The sequence below is a fragment of the Cimex lectularius genome, unplaced genomic scaffold (assembly GCF_000648675.2).
Source record: "Cimex lectularius strain Harlan isolate CLEC.00 unplaced genomic scaffold, Clec_2.1 scaffold31, whole genome shotgun sequence".
Taxonomy (NCBI): Eukaryota; Metazoa; Arthropoda; class Insecta; order Hemiptera; family Cimicidae; genus Cimex; species Cimex lectularius.
The window spans coordinates 2,079,383-2,094,337 of NW_019392645.1; the positions used below are offsets into that span (position 1 = coordinate 2,079,383).

The following is a 14,955-nucleotide window of genomic DNA, read 5'->3' on the forward strand; positions in this document are numbered from 1 at the left end:
ATACAAAAAAAAAAAAAAGACACCTCAGACAGAATCCTTCAAACAGGCAAAGAAGAAACAACCACCACTAAAAATGAGAGGAGAAAAAACGCCTCTGACAGACCAAAACTGTGAGGTTAGGCGAGCCAAAATGGGAAAACAAACAAGGATCACAATGAACTAAACAAACCCAGACTAATTTCGTCAAAGAGAGCAAGAACCAAAGACCAAAAACCACGCACGAAACCACCACTCAAGAAGGAGAAAAACGAATCTCTCCTGAAAGGCCAAACCGGCGAGGTTAGACGGGATAAAATTTAAAAAAATAATAATAATAATAAACAGGAATGCAAGGAACAAGAAAAAATAGACTGAATCTGTCAAAGATACTCATAACAGAGATAAAAACTCATAAAACACAACTAAATATGGAGAAGAGACGAACCTTCAAAGCGGCAAAGGAGCAAATACATAAAGAACACGCAATACCACACTGAAGAAGAAGAAAAGGCAAAACGCGTCTCACAAACCAATAAAGAAAGAATAGGCGCGCAGAAATTGGAGGAAAACGAGATTCGTGATGAACGGCAAATCTTAGCCTGGATCCGTAAAGAGGCCAAGGAAAAAAAACACTAAATGATAAAAATCGAGAAACACAATAAACAGAAAAAATCCAGAATGAAATCGTCAAAGAAGGCAAGAATCAATTTAAAAAGAGCCAAAACCGCAAATGAAAATGAAGAAAAGCAATAATTCCCTCAGAGAACACAACAGCGAGATTAGGATGGCCAATGGAGGAAAAACGAAGATCAAATTGAACAAAAAAAAAGCTAAATTTGTCAAAGAGGCCAAGTAGAAGCAAAGACATAATCGCACAAAACCACCAGTGAAGATGGAGAAAGAGGAAACGCGCCTAACAGGCTATAACAGCAAGGCTAGACGGGATTCAAAACAATCCCGACTGAATCCGTCAAAGATTGTCCGAAGCAAAGACAAAACGCATAAAACCACAACTGAAGACGATTGAGAGACGAAACGCATCAAACAAACAAAAGTAGTGAGGTTACACATGAAAAAATGAAACACACCGAGGAGAATAATGGAAAAAAGGACCAGCAAGTTAAAAAGACCAAAATAGAAAAACCGTCGTGCAAACGAAGGAAAAACAGAATCCCTCAAGAAGCAAAGAGAACGACGAGCACTCCTTTCCCCTTTCAAGCGCATATATTTTTCCAGTCCAAAAACCACCACTGAAAATAGGGAAATGTCGACAATGTCTGATGGACTGAAAAAGCGAGGTCAGTGTGGTCAAAATGGGAAAAAACGGGAATCAGAATGAACGGAAAAAAACACTAAATTGAATCCATCAAAGAGACCAAGAAGCAAACGCAAAAAAATGCAACCAAACTATCATTGAAAATGGAGAGGGAGAGATAGCAGAAACGCGTCTTACAGACCAAAACAGAGAAGTCACCCGGTGACCAAACTCTCCATTTCTTCCAGTACGACCTAAAAGACTACTTATGGAATCGACCCTTCATTATTTCTCCAAAAGGTATAGTGGTGGATGGAAACAACCCACAAAACCACAACTGAAATTGAAGAAAAACCGAAACTCTTCTAACAGGCCAAAAGAGGGAGGTTAGACGGGAAAACATGAAAAAGACTGAAAACCAAACAAACCCAGAAGAAAAAGACTAAAAACCATACAATCCACAAATGAATGTGGTGAACAGGCGCAACCAGTTTGACAGACAAAAATAAGGTTAGGTATTCCTGTCTATTTGTAAAAAAACAACCTGCGACGGAGGGCAGAAGATTAAATTAATACTGGAAAATTAAAAAGAAAACAGGTGCTCTAGTCAATTGAGAACAATTGGGTCATTTATTAGAAATGTACAGATCTAATCAATTTACTGCTCGGGGCCGAATTGCACTTTATGACGTAGCAATACGGGAGGGCTCATTCCTTCCACTTAAACCTTCTGACACGGAATAGTTATTATTGAGATAAATTTGTACTCCGCTCCCTTTGGATTAGGGGGAAATGCCGCCGATAATAATTCACAATTTTGCAACTGTTTTTATTCGCCGACACGTCTGCGACTCGACGAATCACTATATGGCCTCACCCGTTTACGTCAGAATCCGACGGAACGTAAATGTTTGCAAGAGTCGAAAGGAAAACAAATTTCAATTCAATCCAGGTATGTAGAAAATAAACATTCGTCTTAAATAAAGATTACTCTTTTTCCAGCAAAAGATTCCTACTAAGAAAAGAAATATTAGTCGATTACTCATAGGGACAAAATTTCAACTATGTTGGCATTTGCATAACGGCCGGGACTTTTTCTCTTTTACCTCCCCAAACTAGCATTCTCCAAATATTAGCACATATTTTTGACCAAACAAAAATGCACAACGGTTTGCCAGGTCTCCCAAATGTTTGTGAGCTATGGTGTTGTTTATTCAGGGCTAAAGAAAGGCATAAAAGGTCGAGTACTGCACCACCCTATTCGACTGATTTGTAAAAAGCAAAGAATGAGGGTGTAAGTGTGTCTTGGTTTAAAAACTACATGCGTTAGAGGTTATGCGAGAAACTAAATAATATTGGGTTGTCCGGTAAAAATGCATATTTATGGTTATGGCAACTTTTCTATACCCTCTGGAAAGAATTTTGAGTATTTGTCATTAACAAATTCTGTTACCTTTCTAACTACTTTTGATCAATAAATTTTGTATGTTGTAAAACGTTGTCCATGTGTCAATGGTAGTCGGTGTCAATAGCGAGAGGTCTGGAGAATAGGCAGGGTGAGGCAGACCATCATATCCAAGATCCAACAGTTTTCGTGTTGTCACATGTGAGACATGGGGCAGAGCGATGTCGTGTAACAGAATCGACCTTTTCCTGGCTGGCTTCAATAATGCCAATATTTGCTGCATTGCGTTTTGCTTTGAGAGCAATGCATTTCACCATTGACTGTTTCGCCAGTATTCAAGAAGCTGTAGTAAATCAGCCCAAATGAAGCCCACCAAAGAGTCATCATCACTGATGAGGTTGTGGGCTTTGGAAAATGTGGTGCTGCTTCTCCTTTCTCGATCCATTGTCGAGAATGTCTGCTGTTATCGTAGATCAGTTTTGATCAAAATTTACTAACAGGAAAAGGTTTGTTTATGTTGCTGAAACTTCATAACGATGATCTTTTTTACAGTCGTTTAAACTTGAGGAACCAAAATTTCGAGCTTTCTCACATTTCCAGTTACCTTAAGATGGTCAACGAAGGTCCATTTGCTAGCTCAAACATTCTTTGCAACTTCTCGAAAAGTTGTTCTCGGATTTTCTTTGACTAAAGCTGGCAGAACATCATCATCTATGGAAAAATCTTTCCACGACCTTCTTTCTTCCGCCCAAGTCTTCAGAATGAAGAATCAAATCAAAACACGTTTTGGTTCTGAAATTTTGCAATTATCTCAGAAAAATTTAACATTTTGACAAAATATGAAAAAGTAAACGTGGTAGAGTATTAAATTTGCTAAAAATGAACCGCTTAAAAACCTTTTTAGACTTGATACGTTCTTCGATATAAGTCATAATCTAAGCACGGTGCCCACTAATGAAACAACACTAATAAAATTTTACTCTTTTCATTTTACTACCTGGTTCATTGTCAAGTAAATGTAATTGGAAAGGAAATTTATTTCTGTATAACTGTGACTTAGCCAGGGTTTTAGACAATGCCAATAGTTTTCGAAATACTTACAAAAATGAACTATCAAACCAAAACACGTTTGTTTCTACAATTTTGCGATTATCTCAGAAAGCTTTAAAATTTTGAAAAAATATCACAAAGTAAAAGTGGTAGAGGATAAAATTTACTTTAAAATGAACCTGTTTAAAATATGAACCTCTTAGATATACAGTCATAATCGAGGAATTTACGTTTTTTTCCAGGTACCCACTAAAAAATCGCATAATGCCATGGCAAAATTTCACCCTTCTCGATTTCCAAACTAGTTGATCGTAAAGGAAATTAAATTCTGTATTACTTTGTATTAGGCAGGTTTTTATACAATGTCACTAGTTACCTGAAATATTTAGAAAAATGAAGTATCAAACCAAAACACGTTTTGTTTCTAAGATTTTGCGATTATCTCACAAACCTTTACAATTTTGACATATTATCACAGAGTAAACGTGACAGAGGAAATTTTTTTTTAAAATGAACCTGTTTAAAAAATGAAGCTCTTAGATATACAGTCATAATCGAGGAATTTCAAGGTAGCCACTAAAAAATCAAACAACGCCATTCAAAATTTTGTTTTAAAATGAACCAACCTATTTACCACCTTTTTACGTTAAACAAGCCATTTATGATTTTTTCCACTGTGCCCCATACTCAATCAGACCAACCACTGACGAAATTTTCACCCTTAAATTTACAAACTTGTTCATTCCAAAAAAAAAATTAATTTTGTACTGTTTGGGCGATTTCAGTCGTTCGGAAATATTTTCAAATATGAAAAATCCAACCAAAACATGTTTTGTTTCTCCTTTGACTGATTAACAAAATATGACGAAATAAAAACTGGTGAAGGGTTAAATTTCCTTTAAAATGAACCTCTTTAAAATCTTTTTAGTCTCGATATATGCCAAGATTAACAGTCATAAAGAACCAATTCGAGATTCTTGCTACCTACGCATCGTTATTTAGGACCACCTTGTATAGTGATTATAAATTATTTCGTAAATGACTGCAGTTAAATAAAAAATAATACGAACTGAAAAACCAGGCCTCGAGAACGAAAAATGAAACTGATGACTCAAAAATTAATTACGAAGGGAGGAGATTGTTTATTCAAGTCAATATCTGTATATCAACATGTAGCAATCGTGATTTTAAATTATTACCACAAGTAAATGGGGCCGTAATCATGGTCAAGTCGTAAACAAAAGCCAATTAAAGGCGCATCGGATTACACGGCGTTGTATAAAAGGAAGAGGGAATCGTAAATATCTTTCCAACCGCAGGTGGTAGCCTCTGTTGCATAATCATTTCAAGATCCATTGATTTAAACAGATAGTCAACCAAGATGCGATTTTCATTTATAATTCTTCTTTTGTTGACAATTTGAGTTTTTCCTCTTGACACAAGTTCCAGATTATTGTACAACAAGGCCCCAAAAGCCGAATGATGTCCAACTGAATGTCTAGAAGGTTCAGTCTTCAGTCATTGACATATTGGATGAATATGAGCTGTTTATTAACCTTTAACGACAAATAAACATTCTTTATTTGCTATGTTCATACAATTTCTACAGATAAATGAAGCCTACGAACGTAGGATGAGTGATTTCAACGATTTTGTGATACTAGTTTAAGCAAGTAAGATTTTAGACACAGAACGTTCTTGCCAATGGGCCCTTCGAGCCGAGAAAAAATCGTGTTAAATGAGATTAAAAATATCTAATTCCTACCTAACCTTATTCACCTTAGCCATTCGTTACATAACCTACTCATTCCAGACGTAAACCAACTTAGCCTAATCAGTCCTTAACCATAACTCTACCCAACCTAACCTTACACAAATCAATCCACAAACTGCCCACAAAAATCGTGTATCTACATAAAAACACATTCATGTTAACAATACTAGACACATTTCCGACCGTTCTTGCCAAGGGGCCCTCGGAACCGAAACAGATTGTATTAAATGAGCTTAGATATATATAATCCACCCCTAACCTTATCTAACTTAGCCATTCCTAACATAACACAACCTAACCTAACCAGTCCTTAACCATAACTCTACCTAACCTTGCCTAAACAGAAATCAATCCACGTAATGCTTACAAAAATAATAATTTGTAATATGGTTTTATACCTTTCTTATCCATATATTTTAAGATTTGTTATTTTACCTAAGATAAGAAAATAATAAGCAGCATCGTGTTAAATGAGATTACACATATAAAAAGTTTAAAGAAACCTAAAAGCGCACTGATTAAAGCAGGCCAAAAATAATTATTTTGACAAAAAAAATCGAATTTGTTTTAAGCACTTATTGAAGCTTTTAAATACAAAATTTTATGGCAATCAAAAATATTACATTTTGGCTGGAACCAGGAGCGTTTTGTTCCTAGGCAATGTCCGTTGTTCTATTTAAAAAATGCATAACTCCTCTACATTTTGTCCAAATTCAAAGTTTTTATCCACCGTTATAAAGCGTAAAGCTTGTTTCGATCTATGTCTCAAAAATTTCTACCTAGGGGTTTTTTGGAGATCAGAAAACAAATATTAACTTTGTGCGAAGGTCTTTTGCTTATAGGGATTGAATATGTTGGATGTTGGAACGTTATGTTGAACCCCAAAGATCTATGCGGCATGTCCAACTGGATCTCAAAATTGTTGTATAAATGAGTCGTTTATTTTGTAAATTCAGTTTTGACCGTTTATCCAGCAATGTTTTGAGATGTCTGAATCATCTGTTTGGGTCTAGTCTTTTGAGTCGCGTGTGAGGGTTAAATGTAAGTCGTTTGTCAATGTATATCCGAAGTTAGCATAGAGGAATACTATTGTAGTAGATGGGAGCAGTGGTTATTCTCCGAAAGATGAAAGGTGTTCACATTTTTGTATGTTTCATGTCATCTTCCACTGTTTGAACCACTGTTCAAGGGATGTGACACAGCTTTGTAGGTTCCTGGTTGAATAGCAGTATGATCCGCATAGGTAGTTAGCATCGTTTCTGGAATGTCTGCAGTATATACCGTGTAGAGGAAATGGTCTTGGATCTGTGTGATACCCGGCTGATAGAGAGTGACCACAGATGACTTGAAGGTGTCATTTGGGTGGGTATGATTTTTGGATCACGTACTAGATAAAATGGAGGGCTTTTTTAAGCTTCCAGAGGAGCCCGAGTGCCAAACCCGATCGAAGGCTAAACGTCACATCCAGGAATACACCAGAGCAGTACTCCTTTTATTTCAAGAGCGGTAGTGATGACGTCTACAAAGCGACGGCACTGCTGAACAGTGGAATGAGAACGTCTGAACCCAAACTGGTGGTCAGGGATAAGGTTATGTAAGATTGAAGGATGGGGAGAATGTGTTTGATCAGGAATTTTTCTAGGATTTTGCCCATTATAGGGAATAGACTAAATGCACTCTTACATCTAGAAAAAGCAGCTTTTAACCCTTGAGTCGTGACATAATAATTATTTTAAGATTTCTATCTATATTTGTGTTACCCCCGTGATATATCTTAGAAATTACGTTGACAGTACAAATGGGATAAACAATTTTTGCGTGCGTTACATGGATTGTTTTTGGTTAGGTTAGGTTAGGGTTAGCTAAGGTTATGTTAGTTACACTGGAATAAACTTGACCAATAATAAAGACTACGCTAATGGCTATTAAGAGAAAACACCTTCTTTTAAATCGAAATGAGTTGCACATTCAATCCCGTTTCTCTTTTAATTGCAATGGAAGTTAGGCTTATTCCACTGGGCTTCTTCCTCGAAAGGAGAGAATCGGCCGTTTTGTCCTCGGACGGGAATACCGAGATGCCAGACGGTGATTAATCAGTAACTCGCGTCAAGAGGGCGAAGTCCTCTCTCCACTTGGTTCAGATCAACATGAAGAAGTGAATTTCCGAACAAAAGTATAATTTAGCGACAGCCTGCAGAGAAACTTGTTTTAACTAAATATAAAATTTTCAAAATGTCGTTCGAAAAGAGGGAAAAGTGTCATTTTTTTGGGCAAATAGTAATTAGTACTTGTACAACCCAATCGACGGTCCGAGGGGGTTTTCACTCCTACCCGGATGTCCTTTGGGGCGTGTCAAGGTAACTGGACAATTTTCGAACGGTCGAGTGGACTTCCACGAGGAAATTTTAATTTTTAATTTGAACTATATCATGCTAGATTAGATCAAAAACGCAAAGATTTGCCCTTGATCTCTGTAGTTCGTCCGATTTATGTCAGGCCATTCGTAACGTTTGTGTGTTTTTTGACCTTTATCGGCTGTTATTTGCACATTTTAAAAAATATATATAATTAAATTTGTAGGACATCTGATCGTTTTCATAAATGGATGGCGCAGTAAATCACCGCTGACTAAATAATGCAACTTTTCAAATTCAACCTCACTTTCGGAGAGGTCGTGTTCGGCCAAGTTTGCCCTTAATTCTGTCTGGCAAAGAGCGATAATGCAGCCCCAAATCCCGCTGAAGGCTAAGCTGCATATCTTCAAATCTCACGCTCAATCCTGTGTTATGCAGTGCACAAATGTAGGGATCGGAGGAATTCGTGGAGGTGGAGCGAGTGTTGTGGTTTTTCATACGAAAACTATTCAGTCTTCCAAAGTACACACAGCAATTTACATACTGCACAATGAAACTGGCCTTGGTCCTTATCTTCCATTCACATTGACTCTGAGAGGTCGTTACCTGGCTAAGGTGTTCCAAATGGACCACTCCAGATTTCCCCGTATAGTGGCTGAAGAGATCGTCAGGCCGGGGATATCGTGGGCTGCTGACTGGAGGAAACTGGCGGAGAGGGCGGGAGTAAGTTTGTCCTTTTTGCAACCCGAAGGCCTCTTTCAGACGAGGCGGTTTGGTTGATTCAACTATGTTGCCCGGTTGACTCTCAATAGTTTACTGTCGTATGAAGACGTTTCTTTGCAGGTTTCGCACCAGGCAACTTGTGGAATCAACTTCTCTTCCCAAAGGAAGGTCACTACGATGTTAGAACCCGAGGAAGCAGGAACATTTCTTGTGCTCGCTCTTCTGCAAAAAGCGAAGCAAAAAAGGAGAAAACCCAGTAAAGAAAAGTGCGGGTTTATCCGTTGTTAAAAAATTTGGAAACGGGCGCTTTCTCTCAAATACAGTTGTGCTACTTCCCTTCAACCCTCGCTTCTTTTGGGTTTATCGCTACACTCCTCACACCTCATGTCCCACGATTTTCTTCAATGAACTGCTCCACATTGGAACTTGCAATTGCAATGCATTCCATGGTAGACTCAGTTGTCCCAACTAGGCGACTGGTGTGAAGGACGAATGCCGCGCAGTGTCTTTGAGTTGAGTCAACCAGTGGGGATGAGAACGTGAGCGCCGGGCGGCACATTCTCTTGGCCACCCGCCTGGGCGGACGAGTTGACTGCGTGTGAAAAGGGTTGGGGCGATTCCCAAACACTTTGCTACCACGTTTCACTCGTTGACACCCGTCCGTTCAACTAGTTGAATCAACTAGTCGCCTCGTCTGAAAGAGGCCTTGGCTCTTTCCCTGCAACTCCAGTGAATTGTCGACTAAAATATAATTTATAGTAAGCAACATGTAAAGAGTGCTTCCCATCGATACCCGTATGTATGAGATGCTTGATCACGGGGTTATATGTGCCAGCTCGTTTGGGGACCAAAATCCAAACAAGACGTTGGATTGTAAAACTAAGAGGAGAACTGCTGAACCTCCGGCATAAGCCGAATGATCTTCTCAGCCAACTGTTTGTTTAGCAATTACCGGGTAAAGGATGACATATTCCATTTGTCGCAGTGTGTCCCATATTCCCCCTATCGTTTGTCTGCGTTCGACTAAAGAACCCTGTCAACGGATACACTTACAAAGTTGCTCAATGGACCAGATTGGACGCATTTGGTTAATTATACAAAAATTGCCTGCTGCGTATCGAAGTCTAATACTAAGTGAATTAAATTGACAATGAGTATTTTTTAATTTTTGTCCCCCTCTCCATGCTCTGTTTTTTGATACTTGATACTTCTCCAATCTCAGATCTAGCTAATTGATTTTTACCTCTCAGTTTTGTTTTCTCTTTCTGTTCCATTGTTCTGTTTTGGGCCTTAATTTTCGTATATATGTTTTATTTGATGTATTATTTATATTCTGTTTATTTCTATCCATACACTGCCTATGCATTAGTAAATATTTAGTTTATTATTTAGTATTTTGTTGTGTTTAATACATTTAGTATATCATTATATTTACATAGCATTTGTATGTTTACTTTGTAGGATTTAGTTAATAATTAATTCAAATTCCGGTTGACGGTTACCTTGCTGAATTAGGTTTATTTTTTCTTGTTTCACTTGTTTGTATTTTTTTCATGTGTTGGGCAATAAACTTATTATTATATTAATTTGATGGCTCAGTAAATCACCACGGCTGACTAAGTAATGCAACCCTTCAAATTTTCCACCATTTTATCAGTTTTTCCTGAAATTTCGAATCAAAAATTATTTCATTTGTTTTCTAACTCCTGTCGGTTTTTTTAAACGCATTTTGGACGAATTGCACTCTTTCTTTGACGAGATGACAACGTGCTGGTTAATCGGTTGCATTTATTGTCCTGATAACAGGACCCTTTTACAATATTTAGAAAGATATCCCAGCAAATAAAAAATGGGAAAACATTCAACAGATAAAAATGTTAAGATAGGTTATGGTTATTCTGATTGCGTATTGTTTCAACAAATTTCTCGAAATCGACGAATCAACTGACGTCGCAGGTTTGACTATTGGCTATATGGCTGGTTTTTGTCCGTTATGAATACTAGGTATTTTTATATAGTACAAACCACTTCCTTCCAACGCAACAAGTCCAGATTTATTCCATTTGTTGGATGATTTTTTTTATATCTAACGTAATTCCATGTCAATTTGCAAACTTGGTGCAAAAGCAATGATTGGCCGAACGATTGGGGCGATTGCCAAAATAAAAGATAAATCGAAGTATTTCCGAAGAAGTCATTGTATTCTCCACAGACATGTTTTAGTTGTGAAACAAATGCCAGCCTTTTTTAAGAAAGTTTTGGATGAATCTGTTAAAATTATTAATTATTTTCAAGGGGAAAGGATCACAACATTCGATGCTAATGACAAATTTCGTGCTTCCAATAGATTTTGTGTTGAATCTGTTGAGAAGCTTACAAACTGGAGCTTGTAAATGGCACAATTGATGAAATATGTGGACACCTTCGAAGTTTGGAGATGTCCTTTGACGCTACATTGCACCAGCTCGAGATACAATGCTGCAAGACCGTGGGTGGTCAAACCGTTTTCAGTTTCGACAAAGCCGGTCTATCTTCAATTGATTGCGAATGTTTGATAGACAGACTCTAGCTTGAAATCTGCTTTCGAATCCGATGCTTACCCCCGTTTTTGGTTCTGTCTGGAAAAGCAACCACTCGATGAAACAGCAAAACGTGTTCTTCTTCCATTTACCATAACTTACATGTGCGAATCCGGATTTTCCATCTATACAGCCACCAAAACTAAATATTGAATCTCTCTAGATGCTGAACCCTACATCCGTCTCCAGCTATCAAAAATTAAGCCCAACATACCCCAACTGTGCCGGCTAAAACAACCCACTCTTCCCATTAATTCATTAATCATTAATGTTCATATTATTATTTTGAATCTGGCACGAGTTTTATCTACCTATTGATTCTGTTCTGTCCAATTTGATTTTTGTGTTACGGATTTTATAAATAAAGTTAAGCATATCAATCTAATTTTCATAGTGATATCCCCCTCCAACACTTAATTAGGAATAGACAGGTTAATTTATAAAACTTTAATTTACTATATATTTTTGTATTTTGTTCTATTGTAGGATTTCGTTCTGAGAAAGAAGTCCGCTGGCTGAAAGGTTTGGGAAGCCTGGTCTAGGTTATGTCGGGAACGATTAGTTTAGGTTAGGTTAAGGTTGGATTAGGTTAGAAATGGTTAAGTAAGGTTAGGGTTAAGGTTAGGCTAGGAATAGTTAGGGACGTTGCGTAAGATGAAATAAAGATAGGGTTAAGTAAGGAATGGCTATGTTAGGTAAGTTTATGTCAGGGTTTTATACATTACACATTCAAAGCCCACTGGAATAAATTATTGTTTTTTTTTAATAAAGTAAAGTTTATTAAAATATTTTATGAATTATTGATGTTTTGTTGCTGGCGTTGAAATTTCACTTGACTCAGATTTCACTACTTTATTAAATATGTATTTTTTATCGAATTTTCTTTTTATGGAATTTCTTTGGCTGGAAACTCCACATAATTGTGAAACCTGAGATAGGGTAGATTAAGATAGGTTATGAAAAATTAGGGTTAGGTGTTGGTTAGATTAGATAAAGTTAGGGTTGGATTACCTACATTGGTCTATTGTGGCACCTTTGTGATCCATCCGAAACTAAGCCCGAGCACCCTTAATTTTTTGCTTAACAACTCCTGTGTTCACAGTTTTTTATTTTTTTATTTATTTTTTTTTTTTTATTGGCCTTATGATCTTGCCTAGTACGAATTCTTGTGTGTTCAAATTGGGTGTTATCGGGAAAAAGGGCCAGAGGCGACGGTGGGAATCGAACCCACGACCGCGGCGTGAGAGTCTCTCATGCTAACCACTCGGCTACCGCGGTCCCCAATGTGTTCACAGTTGGATTGCATGGACTCAGCTTGGAAGTTAGTCGGAACCTGTCACCGGTTTTACATCGTGTAATTCGGCCCCTTCCTTTCATCGTGCCTCATCATTACAGCCATATTATTTATTTTCATTCTCTTTAGAATTTTCTGATGGCTTCTCCTTACATTTAGAAACGGTACACCCAGAAAATGATTTAATAAGTTTACTTTGGAAAATATTTACAATTAGTGTTTCTTCCGCTATTTTGAAGGGTTTGAGCAGTTTTTAACCAAATGTTATTTTCAAATAAAACACCTCATGCACTTTGAAATTTGATAAAGATGAAAGAGCAGATCGAAAAACAAAACTGCTCGACTGTATCCGTCCGGATATCTCGCCTAAATTTCCCTCGCGGCGTTAATCGGCTATAAATTAAATCCCCTCCGTCGTTCTAATCTAAATTAAATATCTTAATCGAGGATCGCGGTCTGACGCAGAACGGCTGTCATCTGCGAAATTGACAAATCTAGGCAAACGCTGACGTTTACGATTTTAATCCGCACCCAGGCTGTCTAGATTAGCGGATAACTTTTTATTCAAACCCTTTCAACATGACAATCCCTGACAGTTACAAAATTGTTAAACGGCATTTAAACACCCTTCTAACCTCCTCGGTAATAAATTTGCATCAGATGAATAATTCGCTGACCGGAGGGGAGAAAGGAACAAACAGAGGAAGAATAAAGGATACCTGGTAAAATTTATGGGGGCGATATAATTGGTCATTGTGTCAATACATTTCTCGCCCTCAAATTTGAGATAAAATTAGAAAAGCACACTTTCCCGTAGAGAAATGTCCTAAGACTCTTGGAATATAGCTTATGAGCCCTTTACCCTCGACGGCGCCGATTTCGCTTCAAAGCTATTAAAGTCCCTATTTTGTTATTTTCTTTTTTCATCCCTGTGGAGGCGGCTCGTGATAGCCATCGTCTAGACGGTCTCTTAGCGCTTTAGAGTGCGGAATAGAGGAAGAGATCGAGTAGATTGCAAGGATTATCCCACCGGCAGTTGTGTGTATGTTTTGTCCTGTCATGAAGATAGCCATCGTCTAGCGCCGTGGCTTTCATATATGGTAAATATTCATATACCTATAGTCCCGGAGGCGTCAGTTGCCACTTCACAACTCGACGGTTTCGACCGATACCGTCGGCTTTACCGATTCTTCCAATAATAGACATGAACTACGAAAACTTTAGAAAAACCAAACATATCGAATAATATCAAAAAATAATAGTTTTCACCGATTTTCAAGTGACAAATGACCCTAACTTTACCTAAACTAACAATAAGATTTTTAATTATTTCAGGATTCACAGTGGTTCATGTGATTTTTTCATTGGATGGAAACTGCATAAAATATGGAAATCTGAGATAATTGAAATTTCAACGCCTGCAGCAAAACAACATCACAATTCATAAAATTTTCATAAATTTTATTTATTAAATAGCCCCGAAGGAAATATTCCAGTGGACTTGGAATGAAAAATATAAAAAAACCTGAACTAACCCAACCTATGCCAACCATTTCTAACCTAACCTAACCCGTCCCAAGTACGAAGTTTGAGCCATTATGTATAAGTTATAGAGTAGTCTATTTTTTCTTTAATCAGCCAAGAGTCTTAGTAGATCTGATTTAACTATTTTATTATATTAACTTGTACGTAATGGGTCAGACTTCATACTCGGGGAAGGTTAGGTTAGGAGTGGCTAGCTTATTGGCATAGGTCAGGTTTTTATATTTTGCATTAAAATCCCACCAGAATATTTCCTTTGGGGCTATTTAAAAAAAATGAAAATTTTATGAATTGTTGTTTTGTTGCTAGCGTTGAAAATACAATTATCTGGGGCAATTGATGTAATTTTCAGGCAATGAAAAAACTACATGAACCGCTGTGAAACCTGAAATCGTATTAGTGGTATAGGTTAGGTTAGTAAAGTTAGGGTCAGGATAGGTTAGGTAGGGTTAGTGTTAGGTTAGGAGAAGTTAAGTTAGCTTAGAGTTGGGTTATATTGAATTAGGTTAGGATAGAAATGTTAAATTAAGTAAGGTTAGGTAAGTTAAAGTTAAATAATCGATAAATAAATAATACTGCCTGATAACAAAGTACCTACACTTAACCTAAAGTAGTGTTATAGTAACTAGCATTATAGCTCCCCAGAGGTTGTAACAATGTTACCTCAAATTTCCTCTCTTTTAATCCAAATATTTTAAAATATATTCATTTTTATTTCATAAATTAAAAAATTGATAAATAAATAATATTGCGTACAAGCTACCTCCCTTAACCTTAAGTAGCGTCATAGTAGCGTACAACATTGTAACCATCATGATGTTGTACCAAAACTACATAAATAACTATAAGCTAAACTAATAAAATAACTAAAACCTAACTAGTAATTCAAAACTCATCTATTTAATCGAAATATTTTGAAATGTATTCACTTTCATTTCGTATATTTAAAAAAATTAATGAGTTAATAATCTTGCCTAATAGCAGGCTATATACACTTAAC

The 14,955-nt window shown here is 37.0% G+C and overlaps 1 protein-coding gene across 1 annotated transcript in view; it reads left to right on the plus strand.

The window, feature by feature from the left end:
* The first annotated feature begins 1,891 nt into the window (after nt 1-1,891).
* Nucleotides 1,892-14,955, plus strand: part of LOC106670442 (cilia- and flagella-associated protein 57-like) — a 55,388-nt gene continuing 42,324 nt past the window's right edge. Inside the window, exon 1 of the mRNA XM_014400777.2 lies at nt 1,892-2,186. Within this exon, the coding sequence (XP_014256263.1) occupies nt 2,142-2,186 (45 nt within the window). The 5' untranslated portion in view covers nt 1,892-2,141. The remainder of the gene's footprint in view (nt 2,187-14,955) is intronic.